The sequence below is a fragment of the Schistocerca serialis genome, chromosome 1 (assembly GCF_023864345.2).
Source record: "Schistocerca serialis cubense isolate TAMUIC-IGC-003099 chromosome 1, iqSchSeri2.2, whole genome shotgun sequence".
Taxonomy (NCBI): Eukaryota; Metazoa; Arthropoda; class Insecta; order Orthoptera; family Acrididae; genus Schistocerca; species Schistocerca serialis.
The window spans coordinates 223,625,292-223,643,924 of record NC_064638.1 but is presented as its reverse complement, the minus strand read 5'-3'; the positions used below and the strand labels follow the sequence as shown (position 1 = coordinate 223,643,924).

General features: G+C 38.6%; 1 protein-coding gene across 1 annotated transcript in view; it reads left to right on the top strand.

The window, feature by feature from the left end:
* Positions 1-18,633, top strand: part of LOC126460891 (potassium channel subfamily T member 2) — a 627,462-nt gene that overhangs the window by 433,213 nt on the left and 175,616 nt on the right. The window contains exon 14 of the mRNA XM_050095956.1: positions 14,313-14,463. Coding sequence (XP_049951913.1) covers positions 14,313-14,463 — 151 coding nt within the window. The remainder of the gene's footprint in view (positions 1-14,312; positions 14,464-18,633) is intronic.

Sequence of the window (18,633 nt, the reverse complement as noted above, 5' to 3'; positions counted from 1 at the left end):
TTAAAAGTTTAAATTCTTTATCAAACCCTTCTTCTGCTGCAATTTCCAGCTTCTGTTTAACCTTTTCAGATAATCGGTCCTCAAGCTACTTGCACACAGAACCGAAAATTTCAATCACTTCAAGCACAGAATAGCTGTCTTTTCTGGATGCAGAATATTTGAATTGAACACAGGGATCAGTGAATGGAAATGCCATAAATAGGCTCCAGTTCACCCGTTCTCGAAACACTGAAGCAAAACGTTTGGTGGCTTGCTTTCAGACAGAAAGTAAGATTTCAGAGCAGCATACATTTCCAGTGCCCTTTCAGAGGCTGGGAAAAGAGACACCCACCTAGTGTTCACAGGAGACAGGACTAGTTTGTAATTTACGTTGACAAATTTACAGAATGAATGTAACTGTTCCATTCTAACAGAATAATTAGAAAAAACAGCTATGAATTTTCGTGATGACACACTCCAAATTATCAGAAAGACTATCAGCTCCATGCTGAATTACTTTATGTAAAATGTGATCGATAAAATTGACAATCCTGCTGCCATCCGTAGGTAATATATTTAAGAAAAGAACTATAGAATGGAAATAATGCAAATATAATTTTATTATGTTTAGGCTTACAAAAAAGGAGACCAATTTAAAAATCCTCCAAGACCCCGGTCAAAGAGATAAAAAAGAGGACATGTCCGGATTTATCTGGACGTCTGGTCACCCTAACTTTGATGAAGATAGACAAATTTTGTTTAAATTATGAGTATGTTCTGAAGTACAATCACATTTTTGGGAATAAATGCTCTGATCCACTCAAAGTTCATAAAAATCCAGTTAATAAAGGTTTGAGGAGAAATTAAACTTAAACATTTGTACTTGTTAGGTGCGATTAAAACAGCTTTCCAAGAAATTCCCTGTGCTCAAACTGTTACTCAAAGATATTTATTGTGAATCCAGAACCAGAATAATGTAACCTTATTAATGACAACATTCATATTCCTAATGAGGAAGCTATTACCAAATAAGATTTTGCTTGTTCTAATTTAGAGGTCTCTCCTGCTTTGAAAATAAGAAAATTGAGTATGAGAAATAGAAAAGCTGTTATTGAAAGCAAGGTACAACGAATTTCAGACTAAATTAGAAAAGACTTAGTATCATACTTTAATAATACAGATACCAACAGTATTTCTAAATAATCAGAAGACCTACCTCCAGAATCATCTGACACTGAATATTTGAGCTCAATCAAGAAATTAAAAGGTAAGTGTTCAGTGACACCTAAAGAGGAAAAAGTTAAAATTTTAAGTATGCTTCCTGATTCGCTGTCAAGAGAAAAAATAGTTCATGAGTTCGATGTTTCTGATCATTTGGTTAGGCTAACCAAAAATTAGTGAAAGAGCAAGGCATTCTACCAGTGTTAGGAAAGAAGAAAGGAGAAGGTGTAAGTGAAGAGACATTATGAAAGACCTAGCAGTTTTTCTGAAGACAGTGAAAATGGTAGAGTATACCTGGGTAGCAGATATAGCAAAAGAATTATTATAAATAGAATTAAAGTAACAAAGCAGAAATAACTAGAACTGTCAAATTTGAATGAACTTAATGTAGCTTTCAAAAATGCTCATCCTGAATGCAAAATTGAAAGGTCAAAATTTTGTGACCTTCATCCTAAGTTGTGTATTTTGTAAAACACTCTGTATGAGTTTGTTTATATCATCAGAATGTCAGACTAATGATTTTGGGTGCAAAACTCAATGATATTAACTACAAAGAGTTACTAGATCTAAAGGTATGGGACACTAACAGTTACGACTGTATGATGATGAGTTTGTGTGATAATGCCCTGGTAAAGAAACTGCTCTTGAATTGTTTTAATGAATCTTAGGAGGAAATGCCTGACAATGTTACCTGCAAACAGTGTGTCACAACTGACAGAGCTAAAATGATAATAGTGGTTAAATCTGAGGTAGAGTACTTTGAATCTTTAATTGATAACTTAGAAAATCTCAAAAATAACCACTATGTTTTTAAAATCCAAAGCAAGTTTTTGAAGAACAAAAAAGCACAACTTTATGAAACTGAATGCGTAGTTCCAGCTGATATTGCAGAAGACTTTACACTTGCAGTTCTGGATGAAATACAAGAGTACCACTGGGTCAATGACCAGGCAACAGTGCATCCATTTGTTCTGTACTTAAAAAATGAGAAAGTTGAAGTTTGCAGTCTACTTGACTATTTGGAGCACAGCACTTCAGTTGTCCATGTGCTTCAAAAGTATATAACAAATTACATAAAAGAAGAGTTTCCCAAGGTTGATAAACTCATATACTTTTCAGATGGAAGTGGTAGCCAATACAAGAAGAAAAAGAATTCTTACAATAGAGAACATGAACGCCTTTTGGGAAGGTAGTATTAAAGACATCACCTATTTTCACATCAAGAAATAAGAGGTAGTTCTTCATATTGAAACAACACTTCAAACCAGATATGAAAACTTCATAGCAGTAAAAGGACAAGGCAATTCCACAAATTCCTTACCATTGCAGAAAAGTTAGTTTGATGCTATGTAACATCAGAAACTGAAATTTATGAGGATCATTGTGTCTGTAAAATTACATCTGTGTTTTACTGAACAACAAGGTGCCATGTATGTGTGATGGACAGTAGTGGCTTCCATGGCTTGAGAGGATATGTTAGGAAAAAAATCATTTTTTTGTGAATTTTTACCACCCTGCTGGCCCAAGAGTGTCAGTCAAGAAATTTGCTAGCGACAGAATTTGAATACCAATGAAAAACACATTAAGAAAGCTTTCAGTGCTTGAACTTATCACAGCAACTGGAAGGTCTTATTCAATTTCACAAAAGTTGTCTGAAGAAATAAGTGTTCTTAACAGTTATTACTAGGATTAGGAAGCACTGCATCTCGAAAGTGTGTTAATTGAAAATATTTATTTTAATTTTATTAAGATAATATAAATGTTTAGTTCAATAATTTTTGAGTTTTTGCATATAATTCAGTACCTTAACTACAATAATAATTGGTTACAGTTAGACAGTATCACACATGAATTAGGCAACAACCATAAGATCCATTGTAGTGTAATGTGAATTATTTCCTTATTCTCAAAAATTCATTTCTGTGTTCTCAGTCAAATATTGATGATGAAATTTTTACAGTTCTTTGCTATCATATAAGTGTACAAAATGTGCAAAAATCAAATTTTTATGTTCAGTCCTGATTTAGATAACTAGCCCCAAACTTCACAAAAAAAAATTCAAATTACAAAAATTTATAAAAAATTAAGGAAACATTTGTCAGTGTTCTTGCTCTGTATGAGGCTAGTAGTCTATGGTATCTAGCTAGAGAGAAAAAATACACTCTGGTAAATCACTGCTTAGTTGTTACTTTTGGGTCTGAAAAGTGGATTTTCTAAATTTTCAAGACTAAACTTTGGATGTCATTTTGATTGGTTATTTTTGAATTTAAGGTGTTTTGGGTAATAAGCAGTCTTGGAGAGGAGACTTTTTTAAAAACAATCATGTCAATTCCAGCGTTGTAATTTAAACCAGTGCAGAGATATTCAAATTAATGTTAATGTCTCCAAATTACAGAACTTCCATGTGCTTACAAATAAAAATGGGCACCATTCAGTATCAGTGCAAGGTAATTTTTTTTAAAAAACTTTTGTTAACTTCTCATATATATGGTAATCGCATACAAAAAACAAAAATATTTAAAAATGGTCAAGCAACCAACTTAATTTTATTGGATCACTTTACCTGGAGTGGCCCATGTGAAGGTTTATTTCTAAAATTCCAAGAACATACATTCTAGGAAGGGTCAAGTAACATACTAGTTCCTGTCACATAAATATTTCACCAACTGGCCATTTATGTGGAAGTATATCAATAATGGTTCTTCCCATTGTAGTGCCATTATCATTTCATTCAGATCAGTGAAAATATGTGGAGTACTGTTGCAGCTGCAGGTTGCTGGCAGGCACATGGTGTTGTCCTTTCTGTTATGGCAACCAACCTGTTGAAATATTGTGAGACAGGCCTTGTTGGCTCTGTCAAACCTACCAGATCAGTAGTAATGCACAGTTCTTACAGTGTTGGCATGGCACTTTCTCTACCAGTGGGTTTCGGAGGTGTTGTCAAGTTCATGACTGGAAACGTCACATTGGCATAACATATGCACTGCTGCTTATATAAATATGCAGCCAGCTGGCCAGATGCCAACTGACATCTCACTGGCCCTCTTCCTGTGGATTGGGGGTGTGGTCACAACACTGCACTGATGCGGCACTTATGTATGAGTGGAAAATAAAGTAATAATTTTGACAGCTGCTACACACTGGGCCTTCACCAGCCTGCTACCTCATCTCAACCTTTTTCCACCTGCCATCCTGACACCATAGTCACCCCTCCAACCCCAACTGGCAATAACTGGTGTCAGAAATGGTGACATTCTCTCAAGTGAGCAGCAGATTTTATATTGTCCAATAGGTTTTGGAGGTGTTGTCGAGTTTGTTACTGGAAACGGCACATTTGCATAACATATGCACTGCTGCTTGTATAAATAGCTCTATATTTGTTAGTACCAATTTCCTACACTAAGTCCACCCTCCAGACGTAATACCATAGCACAGCCCACCTTCCGGGCTCACTCCAGCCACAGCCATACTCCTTTCCAGGGGGCAATGGGTCGCTTTCTGTGCACGGTAGCCATTTTCCACCACTGCGGTAGGTGCGCCTCTGCATTGCATGCCAACAACTGGCAGGCCACAGTCATTCATGACAAAGTCTGGATCACAGCTAGCAGTGTCAACACAATGAGATGACTGAGAGAGCTATTGGTTATTTTTGGTGTTTATGACAGACAAAGGGTCCAGGTAGAAATGTCACCATTACTTGAGAGTTGCTTTGTATAGGCCAGAGAAACCAGAGGGTGTGTCTTAATTTCAGAGTAACTGCAAGGAGCAGGACTTGGAGCGTCTTAGATGTTCTCACTGCAGTCTTCTTCAGCATTATGCACCATGCACTGTTTGTATCTGTATCTTGTTTTACATACCATGTTACAGTCTTGTTGTGAGGCTGTGAAGGGTGTTGAGATGGTTAAAAATAGGGAGTGGTAGAGTGAGAGACATGAGAGTTTATCAGAGCCAGAGGCAGTGCATGTATTGACAGAAAAGATAGTACAGTTGTCAGCAGATAAACCAGAGCTACTGGTGCAAGTAGTGATTAAGACTGAACAAATAGCATGGCTCCAGGCACCAGACCGTGTGATAAGACCCATTTGCTGCTACGCTAATCATTTCCTTTTCTGGAAGGTCATCTGATGGTAGGGTGTCATTTGTGGAGGATGTTACTATGCCAGTGGCTATTTGTTGTTGGTCCAATACTCAGTTGTTGCAGGTGGTGAAATTGCAATTAATGGGAGAGGCAAAAATGTTTGTGAGATGTGCAGAGGCATTAAGGAATGCAGAGACATTTAAGCAGTTAAAACAGGAGCTTCTGCAGAGGTACAGGAAGCAGAACAGTGCAAGATTCTTTTGGGAATGATTGAATGCTATTATACGGAGGCATGGGGAATCCATAGAAGATCTTGCCAATACAATAAAGAAAGTGAATGTACACATGCATGAGCTGGGACAGAATGATGAAACAAATAAAATTTTGCTGCAGCAAGCCAATAAAGAGCACTCAATGCTTTTCTAAGAGGCTTCCTATCACATATGCCTAGAAGGGTGCTCTAATGATCTCCGTTCTGCTGGTAGGTGGCAATGGAATGTGAAGAGGTTGATATGTCAAGTGGTGTGCATGATAGGCTGGGGTATTCTCCACAAATGTGAAGAGTTATTGAAGTGGAACATGGTACTGGAGAGGCAATGCTGCCAACATGATTGGGGTACAGGTAACATGTATCAGCAACATAATTATGGTAACAGTAATAGGCATGGACAGGGAGGAAGTAAATAGCTGTTAAATGCAAGAAGGAACCTGAAGTCCAAAAGGCATTCCCATCAGTGTTAGATGTAACAAGTACGTCTGCAGAGGCAGAATGTGTAATAGTACGTGTTGTAAGGGGCAAGAAGTATGTTTTTTGTTGAATATAGGGTAGCATGTGGTGGTAGCCAGTAAAGACCTAGTGGGTCAGTTCCGATGGAACCCACTATGCTACAGGTTGCTTGGGATGGAATATAATGATGTAAGGCCGTTAGGGTCAGTGGAGATAGATTTGAAAGTGGAGGCAGTTCAGTTTTATCAATGTGTGGAGGTAGTGCCTCATGTAAGTGAGGGTTACAACATGATCATGGAGTTGGACTTTTTGCATCAATGTTGTTGTTGTTGTGGTCTTTAGTCCTGAGACTGGTTTGATGCAGCTCTCCATGCTGCTCTGTCCTGTTTTGCATCAATATCATGCCAAAATTGACCTTCAGCAGTGTGTGGTGAAACTTAGTGGGAAAATATTCCAGCTAGAGGAAGCTGCCTCCAGTGTAAATCTGTACCAAGGTGTGTGTATCATATTGGGCAATAAAAAAGGTACAGGTACACTAAGGCTTCATTCATACGACTGTGTGCCAAGTGGCACCAAAAGTCACTGTGGGTCAGTGTAGAGCCAGACTTAACTTTTGATATGTTGTTCATAATTGAGCCACTGGAAGGGAACAATGTGTTGGATTCAGTGAGTTGCTTCATTAAAGTGATTACTGTTTACGTACAGAAGAGAGATGACAGGAAGGTGGTACCCATCATGAATTTACATAATTTTGGCACTGAAGAGATGAAGCTGACAAAGTAATAAGTTTGGACATTGCACATTACACATTGGTGCACTGTGGGTGTAAACCAAGGGCACCCACAGGCTGTCTCTATGCCTACATTATGTAAAAAGGTGGAGCATTAAAAGGGAGTAGATGGAGTTGTTAGAGTTTGCAGATTTGTTTTTTCCTTTGGGTCTATTGCCATTGATGCCCAATACATAGCACCAGATTCTGACTTACAATGAAGCACCAGCGTGCTGGGAACCATATTAGATATCTCAATATTTGCAACCAGTTATGGAGAAGTTTATCAACCAGCAGCTGACTGATGGGATATTAGAAGAGAGCAGGAGTCCATGGGTACAGACATTGTGGTCACACCTAAGAATTCTATAGACGTTTCTAAGAAGTACATATTCTGCATTGTTTATGATGACCTTAATAGTAAGGCTGTAACAGATGAATACCCATACCCAGCAACACAGAGACCATGAATTAGTTGAGGTAGACTCTATACTTCTCTACCATGGATTTAAGAAGTCAATACCATCAGTTAGAGGGTACCTAATGAAGACAGTATTTTTGGTCTTTGGGGCCATTATCAGCTTTGGAGGAACCCTATGTGTTGAAGAATACTCCTGCAATGATTCAGAAATTGTAGGACAGAATATTGAAGGGAGTGAAGCCTTGCCAGTGTCTAGTGGATGCAGACAATATAATTGTATTGTCAAAAGACAAGGAGGAGTATAGGCAATGACTGAAAAAAATATTTAAAAGGTTGCAGGCTGCAAACCTGATGTTAAGAATGGAAAAGTGTCATTTTGCTTCAGAAGAAGTGGGTTACCTAGGCCATTTAATCAGCAAGAATGGGGTGAGAATGAATCTGAAACTGGTACGAGCAGTAGAAAATTTTCCAAGTACAAAGTTGAACAAAGAGCTACAGTTGTTTTATAGGGCTTTCGAATTATTGTAGGAAGTTTGTGAATGGATTTGTTGATACCTCAACCACTCATGCAGTTGTTGAGAAAAGGGGAAAAATTCATGTACATGGAGAGTGTCACGATGTGTTTGAAGAGTTCAGAAAAGTTTCAGTGTCAAAACCAGATTAAGTTTTCTAGATTTTTCAGAAGGGGGGGGGGGGGGGGAGGATATCCTGTGTCAAGGTTTCAATAGCAAGGAACATTCTGTGGCTTTCACATCAAGACAGCTTAATATAGCAGGGAAAACTATTGAACCACAGAGAAGGAGATGCTTAGTCACACATTTTCAGTGTTACCTTCGTGGGAGAAAATTTAACGAAGTCACTGAACATGCCGGTCTAAAATGGTAATTAATGATTGAAAGACCCAGTTGATGGGACTAATAGGATGGGCGTAAAGACTCGGTGAATTTGACTGTGAAGTTATGCTCAAACCAGGGAAGAAACACAGAAATGTGGAAGTTTTGAGCTGAAAAGTAGGAGTAATATGAGTACTGGGTCATGGCCTTGCTGAATGACAAGCAGTGCAGAAAACTCACAGAAATTGCAAGCTATACAAAGCACAACTGCAGTTCAGTATGTATAGCAGTCTGTTGTGTAAGGTAACTAGGTTAGGTCCATGGGAAGTGGTGCCATCCAGGGAGGCACATGATCAAGGTCACAAAGGGTGCAGGTTAAGGGTAACTGAGGGATGTTGATGGAAGGAAGATGTGGAGTGATATCTGAAAAATTGTGTGTAGTGTGCACAGTGTACGAACTTGAGTCATAAACAAATACCATTACAGAGACTGCCAGAAGTGCAGAAACCATCCAAAATTATTCTACACCTACATCTACATTGGGGAGGATGCGTTAAACTATTATTTAACTGAACTCCAGCAGGAACCATTCTGTGTTGACGATAATAGATCACTTTTCTTGTTGTGTGGAGATGATATCTGTGTCAATCCAGGAAGCAGCTACATCCACATGGGCAGTGATCAGCAGTTGGGTGCAGGAGGTAATTGTTACAGATCAGTAGACAAATTTTATGTTAGACATGATAAAGGAATGATGTTGCTTGTTACATGAGGAGAAACAGAACTGTTGTTCTCTACCCAGAGTCAAATGGTAGAACCAGTCAAATGGTAGAAATGGAATGGTTGCACCTTACAATCAGAATGATGTTAAGCTACTATGTGAATTCACACCGTACTAACTGGGGCACATATCTCTCATTTGTCATGGTTGTTTATAATCAAAGGCCCAGATTGTTGCACCAATATTGAGGTAAATACAAGCAGATGTCTACAAAAAAGGTAGCACATTAATCAGTTTATTTATACAATACATGTAATACTTGAATGATACATAACTGTAAATTCTGTAGCTTCTTCTGTGGCACTGAGTTATGTATGATTGATAGTAATCTTGTAGACAGAACCAAATAGTCTTGAATGCTAATTCACATACACACAGGGTGTAATGTGTATAAGTGTAGATATTCCTGTTAGTGACTGAGAACAATGTACTGAACAACATTACATCAGTATTTATGTCATTTGCAAACTAATGAGTACAGCTATTACAGGTTGTATGTTTTTGGGTTGAGCAGTACTTCCAAGAACATGTGGCAAGAGCAGGGCATTAATGTATATTTTCTCCCGAGCACAAAATTGGATGTTGAAGTGTGGACATGTGGACACAAAATGGTTATTCTGGACTGACAGGTGTAGTCCACTTGGTGGTGCAGTTACGGCAGTGCAGAAAACATCAAATTGTAAAATTTATTATATGTTTCTAGTGAGGCTGTTTTGACACAGAAAAAACAACCAGCACACTGATTTGCATACATATTAAGGTACCACATATAAAAATATCTGCACTTACACCCTGCATAAGTCATTGACATATCATATGTTTAATAGCATCATGCTACTTCAATGCAATGTTCCTCGCTGCAGTCTTTCACATTAATGTTGATAAGTCTGTAGATGTAGTCACCATTAGGCTACAGTTGCTGGCAAAATTGACAGTGGTGCGTGTTGATCCATGTGATGATTCTGAGGTGCTTTGGAGTCAATCCAAGGCATAGTAAGAGTAGAGCCAGAGAAAGGCATGAAGAGGAACTAGCAGAGAAGTAGACATGGGAATGTGAATGGACCTGTGTGGGAGGTGCCACATGCAATAAGGTCAAAGAAATGACAGAGGTTTTTTTATTGTGTTTATTGATGATTATTTAGGGTACTGAGGGTAAGGGAATAAGTTTTTGTGTTAGAGTAAGGGTTCTTTACAATTTCTTTGTATATAGGTGCTAACTAGTGGCAACAGCCTTTTGTCCTCAGATTGCTGTACACCGAGGACAAGGATGAGAAGAATGCAAGTGTGACTATAACAAGGCTGATACAGTTGTTAGTAGACAGTAATTGGTATGCATAAGTGGTAATGGCGAGCTAACAGGAAGTTCTGCAGGTTTCGCAGGAGAGCTTCTGTAAAGTTTGGAAGGTAGGAGACGAGGTACTGGCAGAAGTAAAGCTGTGAGGATGGGGCGTGAGTCCTGCTTGGGTAGCTCAGTTGGTAGAGCACTTCCCCGCAAAAGGCAAGGGTCCCGAGTTCGAGTCTCAGTCCGGCACACAGTTTTAATCTGCCAGGAAGTTTCATATCAGCGCACACTCCACTGCAGAGTGAAAATCTCATTCTGGTAACAGGAAGCTGTTCATCATGTATTTCAAGAGCAGCTGAGGCCTGCCCTACACCAGAGCAATACTTGTCTGGGCTGCATAAACTACAGGGGGGATTACCATCAGAGTTGAGATTCATAGCAGTGCTAAGTATGGCAGAGTGTACGCTTTACTACCATATGGTGTCAGTAGAGGTGGAAACTGAGCAAGGTTGTACATACTGGTTAGGTTCCCAGTAGTGGGGAAGCATGCACAATTCAAATGTTACACCATGCATCCTTCTCCAGTGAAGTGGGAAGCCGTAGGGAAGTTTGTATGAGTGAGGGCAGGTGGTGTGTTGTTGATCTCTGAAGAGGGTGATGAAGAAAGAGAAACTGAAGTATTGTCAGACAGAGATGATAAGATTACAATGTGTCAGCCCAGGTGATTCAAACTGGTGAGAGAGCATGCTGGTGCAGCTATTCATGGGCAGAGCAGGAGGACAGGATCATTTAAGGTGCATTCTGTAACCCAACCTTATTTCCAGCAAACATGGTTACACTAGATTTATTCTGTGTACAGTAATGTGGTAGCAGGGGTGAGCTGCTATGAGCATGGAAGGCTCACAGAAGCAAGGTGGCTGGAGCTGAGAGGTAATGTGTTATTAATTAATGGGAAGGCAGCCGTGATTACAGGAATTACCCAGTTGAGCATGATGGAGTCACATGTGTACTAGCCTGACAAATCATTAGAAGTACTGTCAAAGCAGACTCTAACCATCCTGAATGATACTTTGAAACTGGACCTGATCCAGTCCCAGAACAGTTAATAGAACCAGTTAATAGCCATGCAAGAAGAGCAGATTTAAGTGTAACAGTTCGTTGATGCAGCATGTTAAGCAATTTAGGGGAGAGCAATGATGAGTCACTGTAGCCTTGAGCATTGTGATTCCTAGAACCATTGTGGATCTAACTCTGCTGTGCATAGCCTTCATCTATCTGATGCAGAGAACCACCCATCAATCCCTTCCACCAATGGTACAGGTACTGGTAGATGGGGTCCCTATAGCATGAAATGTGAATTTGGATTATTGAAATGTGAATGTGTTCCCTTGGGTTTAAGACGATATGAGGCTGCGAGACGAGCCATCAGCATCTGCAAAGAAAGTTGCCAAGGGTTCATGACTGACAGGATGTAGAAGTATGAAGACATGATGTAATGTGCATTCCAAAAAAACTAGTAGTCTGTTAATGAGGGTATTAATAAACAACTTAGTAGCATAAGATTAAACCTAGCAAGTAAGGTTTGTATATGAAATGTAGTCTCTGAATCTTGTGGGTTGGCCTTCCAGACAGTCTTATAATGGAAACGTGTGCTGTACATGTGATATGCTGTTGCAGACTGGTATTCAATGAGACCAAGGACACCACATCTTCCCCTGGAGGTAGACGGTGTAGTTCTGTTACCATTTGGGGGCAAATCAGTGAGAGTATGCAGGAGTATTGCAGCAGTTGCTGGTGGATACAGGGTGTTGCCATTTCAGTTATAACAATTGAGATGTTGAAATACTATGAGATGGGCCAGGCTCACGCAGTGAAACCTGACATCGCAGAAGTAATGAACAGTTCTTGCAGTCTGGGCAAGGGGATTTTTCTACCAGTTGGTTTGGGTGGTGTTACCAAGTGCATGACTAAATGTGGCTCATTGGCATAACATGCTACAGCATCAAACAATGGAAAATCCAAGATTGAATAACAACAGTATCGTGAAATTTACTGTGGTGTATAAGTTGAGTCTGTGTGAATGTATGTATTTATTGTCTACTTCAGAAGAAGGCCTTGTGATCAAAAGCTTACTTTGTGTAGCAATCTTTTTGATGTGCCTGTCTGCAACTCAACATCTCCACTACATTCACTGATACCTTGTATAAATAGCTGTAATTTTTGTAGCAGTTTGATTCATAGCCCAGCAGTCCTTCCAGGACATGTGGGTTATGCCGGGCAAGGGGACAACATGGAGAAGCTGACAGCAGATACTAGTTCGAGTCTGTCATAGTCTGCCTACCTGCAGTAAGTCTGCACTCCAGTACCACAATGCAACAGGCCTTCCAGGCTCCCTCTGGCCAAAGCTGGACTCCTGCTGTATGTACAGTAGTCGTCTTCTGTCACTGTGGGGTTGGGTTGGGTTGTTTGGGGGGAAGAGACCAAACAGCGAGGTCATCGGTCTCATCAGATTAGGGAATGACGGGGAAGGAAGTAGGCCGTGCCCTTTCAAAGGAGCCATCCCAGCATTTGCCTGGAGCAATTTAGGGAAATCACGGAAAACCTAAATCAGGATGGCCGGACGAGGGACTGAGCCATCGTCCTCCCGAATGCGAGTCCAGTGTGCTAACCACTGCGCCACCTCGCTCGGTCTCTGTCATTGTGGTGGACACACTTCTGCACTGTGCACCAATGGCTGATGGGACACAGTCATTCACCACAGAGTTGGCTACTATAGCAAGATTCGTCTACATCCACCACTGATACCTGGTGTTTGTGATGTGACTCACCCAACAGGGTTCACGTTGGCAAAGCTGGGTGCACATATTGGAGCCAGCTGGCTGGATGCTAGCTGACAGCTCACCAGGCACCTGGTCTTCTTCCCATGGAGCAGTGGTGTGGTCACTACCTTGCACCAATGCGGTGGTGATGTACAAGTGGAAAATAAAGCATTTTGACAAGTGCTTCTCTCTGTACCTTCACCAACCTGCTACCCTATCTCAAACTTCCGCTGCCTGACATCGTAGCCATCCCTTCAACCTCCACTCGGCTATACTACTAACCATCTTGGGGGAAGGGGGGGGGGGGGGGGGGGGTTGGTATTGGTTCATGAAGTACACTCTCCCATTCATTGTGAAGCTGCATCCATGCTGGATGTGCCGTGCTGCACAATGCCACATGCAAATGTGCAGCACAGAACTGTACAAACCAGAACTGAACTGCAGAACTGCGCAGAACAGAGCAATGTGTTCATAGATGCACAGCAATGTTGCTGTGTATACACATACACTTCCTAATAATGGAAAACATAAAACATCATCCAAACAGAGCATATACAAGCAAACCATTTTCTTTGAGGTGTTGGCACTGCATGGAACATGTTATAAAAACAAAATTACATAATTCGTACTAACAAAAGAACAGATATGCTAATCTCCCTTCCACAGATCCTAAGTGAAATCATATTCAAGGATTTATAATAGTTCGTGAATACGAAATACATTTTCTTTTTAAAATTAATACCAAACTTTTGTCACAAATACATAAATGAGTGTACAATGAAGCGTATAAGATACTTCTTAGGCTGTTGTAGCCACACACAGTGAAACAGAAAATGTGTGTCTTAGAAGTGTTTTATCACATATAAAGACAAAATCAGAGGAAATATTTCAAGTGTCTATATCTCATGAGTCAAAATTGTACATGTATGTGCACAACTTACATTGCTCATGGATTGGTGACATCATCTCTCTTTTGGTTAGTTGTTCCAAGTTGACGTAATATGTTTTTGAACAGCATACTGACATAGAGTCAACGATTTGTAAAGTTATGTCATTTTATGATATTCATTTTGCTCTTTAGTGGAACAGATCATGATTTTTTATTATGAGTGAAAACATAAAGCTTGATGAAATTAGAAGGAAAGTAGTTTTCAGTTAATCAGATGCCACATTTGGGGTTCTATCTCATTTCTTACCAACAGAGATCTGACAAGGAAGAGTACTGTTGTCACTTATTAGTCTGTCCAGTTTAGAAATATTTCTTGCATTTCCACTGTCTTTCCCACAACTACAGTAATTTACTGTACTATCAGCAAGCTTAACTTCATCATTACCTTATTTTGTAACAAATGCTTTATTTATAAGGCACTGCCACCAACCTGCCCCCTTTTCTTTGTTACAGGTAGCCGCCGTCCAAGTATATTGCCAGTTCCTGACATGTTCACTAGCTCCTCTCTCAACATTGCTGTAGAACCACAGGATGATGCAGGTGATGAAAGTGATGATGAGTTAGATGACGATGTCCCATGGAGATCGCCAAGTGAAAAAATTGCGTAAGTCACTCCTTATCCCTAATGGTGTTTCATTTCTTTGTTGCATGGCTTGTATCTGCTAAACTTTATAACATTGTTCACTGAAATGAAATAATTGTAAACCATTTTATTAAGTGAGCACTACATACAAGAAAACTGGACCTCTCTTTTTATCTGATCTATTAGCATATATTCCTCATATAATTAACTGGCTGGTAATAGGATATAAATGAGGTGGTTAATCGCATACTGTTTAAAAGGAGTCTTTTCTGTTAGTGGTTCTACCTGAATTGGAAAACACATTATTGGCAAATTTTGAGTGTTACATCTCTCTCAATTAGGCAACTGTTATACATTACTGCACTATATATATGTTCCCAAAATGGTTTATAGGGATCATTTGAAAACAAGGTGACGACCAGCAGACTACCCTGCGTAACAAGAAACATAACAAAATCAAAATTAAATTGTTTGTTTCAATGTTTAGTCTGCTGGTACTCAAAACATGTGGTATGTTTTTAAAAGATATCCATAATGGGAACATATACAATGCACCACCAGAAAGTTATTGCCTGCTTGAGAATGATATACTGACAAAATGGCCAATAACACATTCTTCAAAAGACAGCCATTATTGAAAAATTACTACATTTGAATGTATTGCAGAGTTCAATATTTTCATAATCTTATGGTGTCTGCACCAAATCTTCTTTCTGGCTGAATAGAAAAGGAAATGAGATGGCCAAAAGGGGTTTAGGAAAGAGAATGGCAGGGGAGAGATTGGGATGTATTATCTACTGGACAAGAAAGTCCTACTTCCTCTCCTCCCATTAACTCCCGTCTCTGAATTTCATTCAGAAAACCAGCTTTTAGAGTCTTCTCTCTGTAGTTCCACTAGCAATACTTCTTTTACTTTGCGAGAAATGCTGTTATAAAAGAGACTGAAAGAAAGAAAAATACATTTGATATGCAAGTGTCATTGGGAAACAACATAAATACCATATAGTATGAGTTAAGCAATTATACCGTAAGACTCAGTGATGCAGTATCTGAATCAGACGGAGAATAGGTGGGTACATAATGGACCTGATGTGGTTTCCTCACGTTCATCAAGAAGTGGTAAGATATTGATGTAATACCTTTGCTTGATGAATACAGCAACAGTATAAGAGAAGAACTCTTCATTTTCACTAAATTCCTTTTGGTAGGAAAGAAAATGAAAAATTTGTAGAATGCTTTTTTGTAGTCATCATTTCCTGTATATGCTGTTTGAGACATCTGTCAGCCAAATGCCGACCATTTTGAGATCCAATTTTTATTACATAGAAGATTTGCGTGATTATGAAGAAGTTTCATGAATAATTCCATGACCACGCTCATTTATATTTACACACAAATTTCATTTTGCTTGAGTAAATACTTATGTTAACTATAATAGTTACACTCCATTAAAAAAAACTAATCACAGCAATTTCTCCCCTGTTAGTAGAAGTGCTTACGTATTTTTATTATTCTTCTACTTCAACAGTGAATTGCATGTTTGGTTGTAGCAAGCACACTTTGTCATTGGTAGTGGATATAATAGATTTAATAATCTGTCTACTGTACACATTCTCTACTAGATGCTCTTTCTTATTGACATGAAGAATTAGAACTTCGTATAAAACTATTTTTCATTGTTGGTGTAGACTAGCTATCTTGAAACCATGCAAAATGTTTAGCTGACATTCAAACCTATATTTCAGTAATCAATTAAGATTTTTGAAAAACAACTGACCTGTATTTTAACTGTTGCAACCCTCACTTCAGGCCACAATGTTTATTGAACATTAAATAACTTTGGTAACAACAACAAAAATTGTTAGTTAGTCTATGAACCAAACAGTAGCAGTTCTTGATGATATATTCATGAGTGCCTCAAACAGAAATCATAATTACGTCATTCTAGAGTAGTAGAATAAAGTCCAGTCACAACTTAGACAATGCATATTTTGTATTTAAAATTCCATATAATCTGTGTGTGATGGAAATCAGAAGATTCATAGAATCCACACACAGTAAACAGTCATGGCATCATAAATTCCACATGTAGAGGTGAGGTGGATAATAGCACCTGCCCAAAATGGAAGCTTGTGATAGGTCTGCAATATTGGCCACATTCCTGCCATAGGCACCCTTGTCTTCACCAGCGATGCGTGGTGTTACACATCCATTTTCACATCCAGCTTGGTCACTAAATTAATAGTTGCTATTGCCACTATTGATTTTTAGAACTTTGAGTTTTTTGTGAAAACAATTTGTACGTTAGATAGTACATTTTGAAATCCAGTTAGTCGACAGAGAAATCCATCAGTTTTGTTGCTGTATTTATTTTCTCCTTCTTCCTGCTATTTCTTCTCCGTATTTGGCATCTTCTTCTGTTTAGTGTCACAACTTTCCCCCTCATCTAATAACTTCAGTTTCTCTTTGTTTCCAGTAATGTAATACCAAGACTGATTAAGTACTGCTTTTCAGGAACACAAAGTTTCCTGTTAGAGTTAATCCTTTATTGTGCCTGTTGCAAGCCTTTCAGTAATTTTCATTGCTGAATTAAGGGGTAATAAATAAATAGTGACACAGTATTAGTACCAGTATGTTACATCAAATATGCTTTAATGACAGTAAATTCTCTTGTAGTATGAACAAACATTCATTTACTTATCACTTCTAGAATTATTATACTACTGCTCAGAAGCACATCTACTTCTCCACCGTATATGGATGGACCTCACAAATAATATAATTCATTATTCGTGATAGGTGCTAAAAATACATCTTTTCTGTATCACTTAATGTAGTAGGTGTTGATACAGCAACATCTTCAAAATTAGTATAGAAGAGCATACATTATTTCATAAATAGCAATCACAGTGAGGAGAATTGGCAATTATATGTATGATGTCTTACATGAAATTTTATTTGAAATAAGGATTATTGCATGTACTAGCAGTCATCAACACATCTATCTACACATTCCTCTGAGTTATTGGAAACAGTTGGTAGCTACATTAAAATTTGCCATCATTAGTGTTCATTAAGCCGAACCCTAAGTAATAATAGTGCATTCTCAGTCATCTTTTCCACATGTGACTCCCGAAGTTTAAAAAAATCTGTTCTGATGGATGTTTTTAATAACATTCATCATTATAGTATTTGTATATTTCAGTGCAGTATATGGTGTAAATATTGTGGATGTTACACTTCATAAAAGTCATTTTAAGTTAAAGGACAAAATTTTTTGTCGAGAGTATCCAAAATTTGTTACTCAGGCTTTACGGAGTAAACTTAAGCAAATACAGAATGAAGGAACAAAATACTGTGCAAAGTGTCATAATTGTTATGACTCTGGAGTTGCATTTGGGGTTTGTGAGGCTCAAAACCCTATCTGGAAACCCACATTTAGCTGTCTTAGAGTTTCCTTCAATTACTCTAAAAGGATTTGAGACTGGTCCATGATTTCCTGTCAGATCTAAGTTCATATTCTGCCTGTAGTGGTCTCATTGTCAATAGAATATTAAATTCTTATCTTTCTTGAAAAGAAAATATTCTCTTACCAGACACTTCCTATTATTAGGCCCTTCAACACCCATATTACCTGTGATATAAGTAACTGTGTTTTTAGATGGATAGATCTTTGAGTTCATCAGTAAATACTTAACCAGTGTTTTGAAGTCACAGTAACAAGCAGATAAAAAATGAAGGTGAAATTGACAGATAGTGTATTAGTTATTGCATGAAACACAGTATAAGTTTCACAATGTAAATGGGTTTGGCTGCAAATAACAGATGAATGACAATATTATGGCTGTGGTGTAAGTTGCGTATTAAACTGACCATAATGTGCACAATGCATAACCACACAAATTTTGCATTCAACAATTGTGGCACTGTTATTTAATAGAATTAAAAAAAAGTCTTTTTCAGTTGCCAGTAACTTCTTATTTATTTCACCACCAGTTTAAAGGCCTAAAACTTCATCCTCGGGTGCCACCAAATAATTATGGAAACAAAAATGTGTGGTGGTTAGGCCATTCAATGATTTGAGATCACAGCCACATCAAAGAAATGCATGGGAGCATAGGACCAGCAACTGCAGCACTGTCAAGGTAAGTACCGTGGTTGCTGGTCCTATGTTCCCGATACATTAATGTG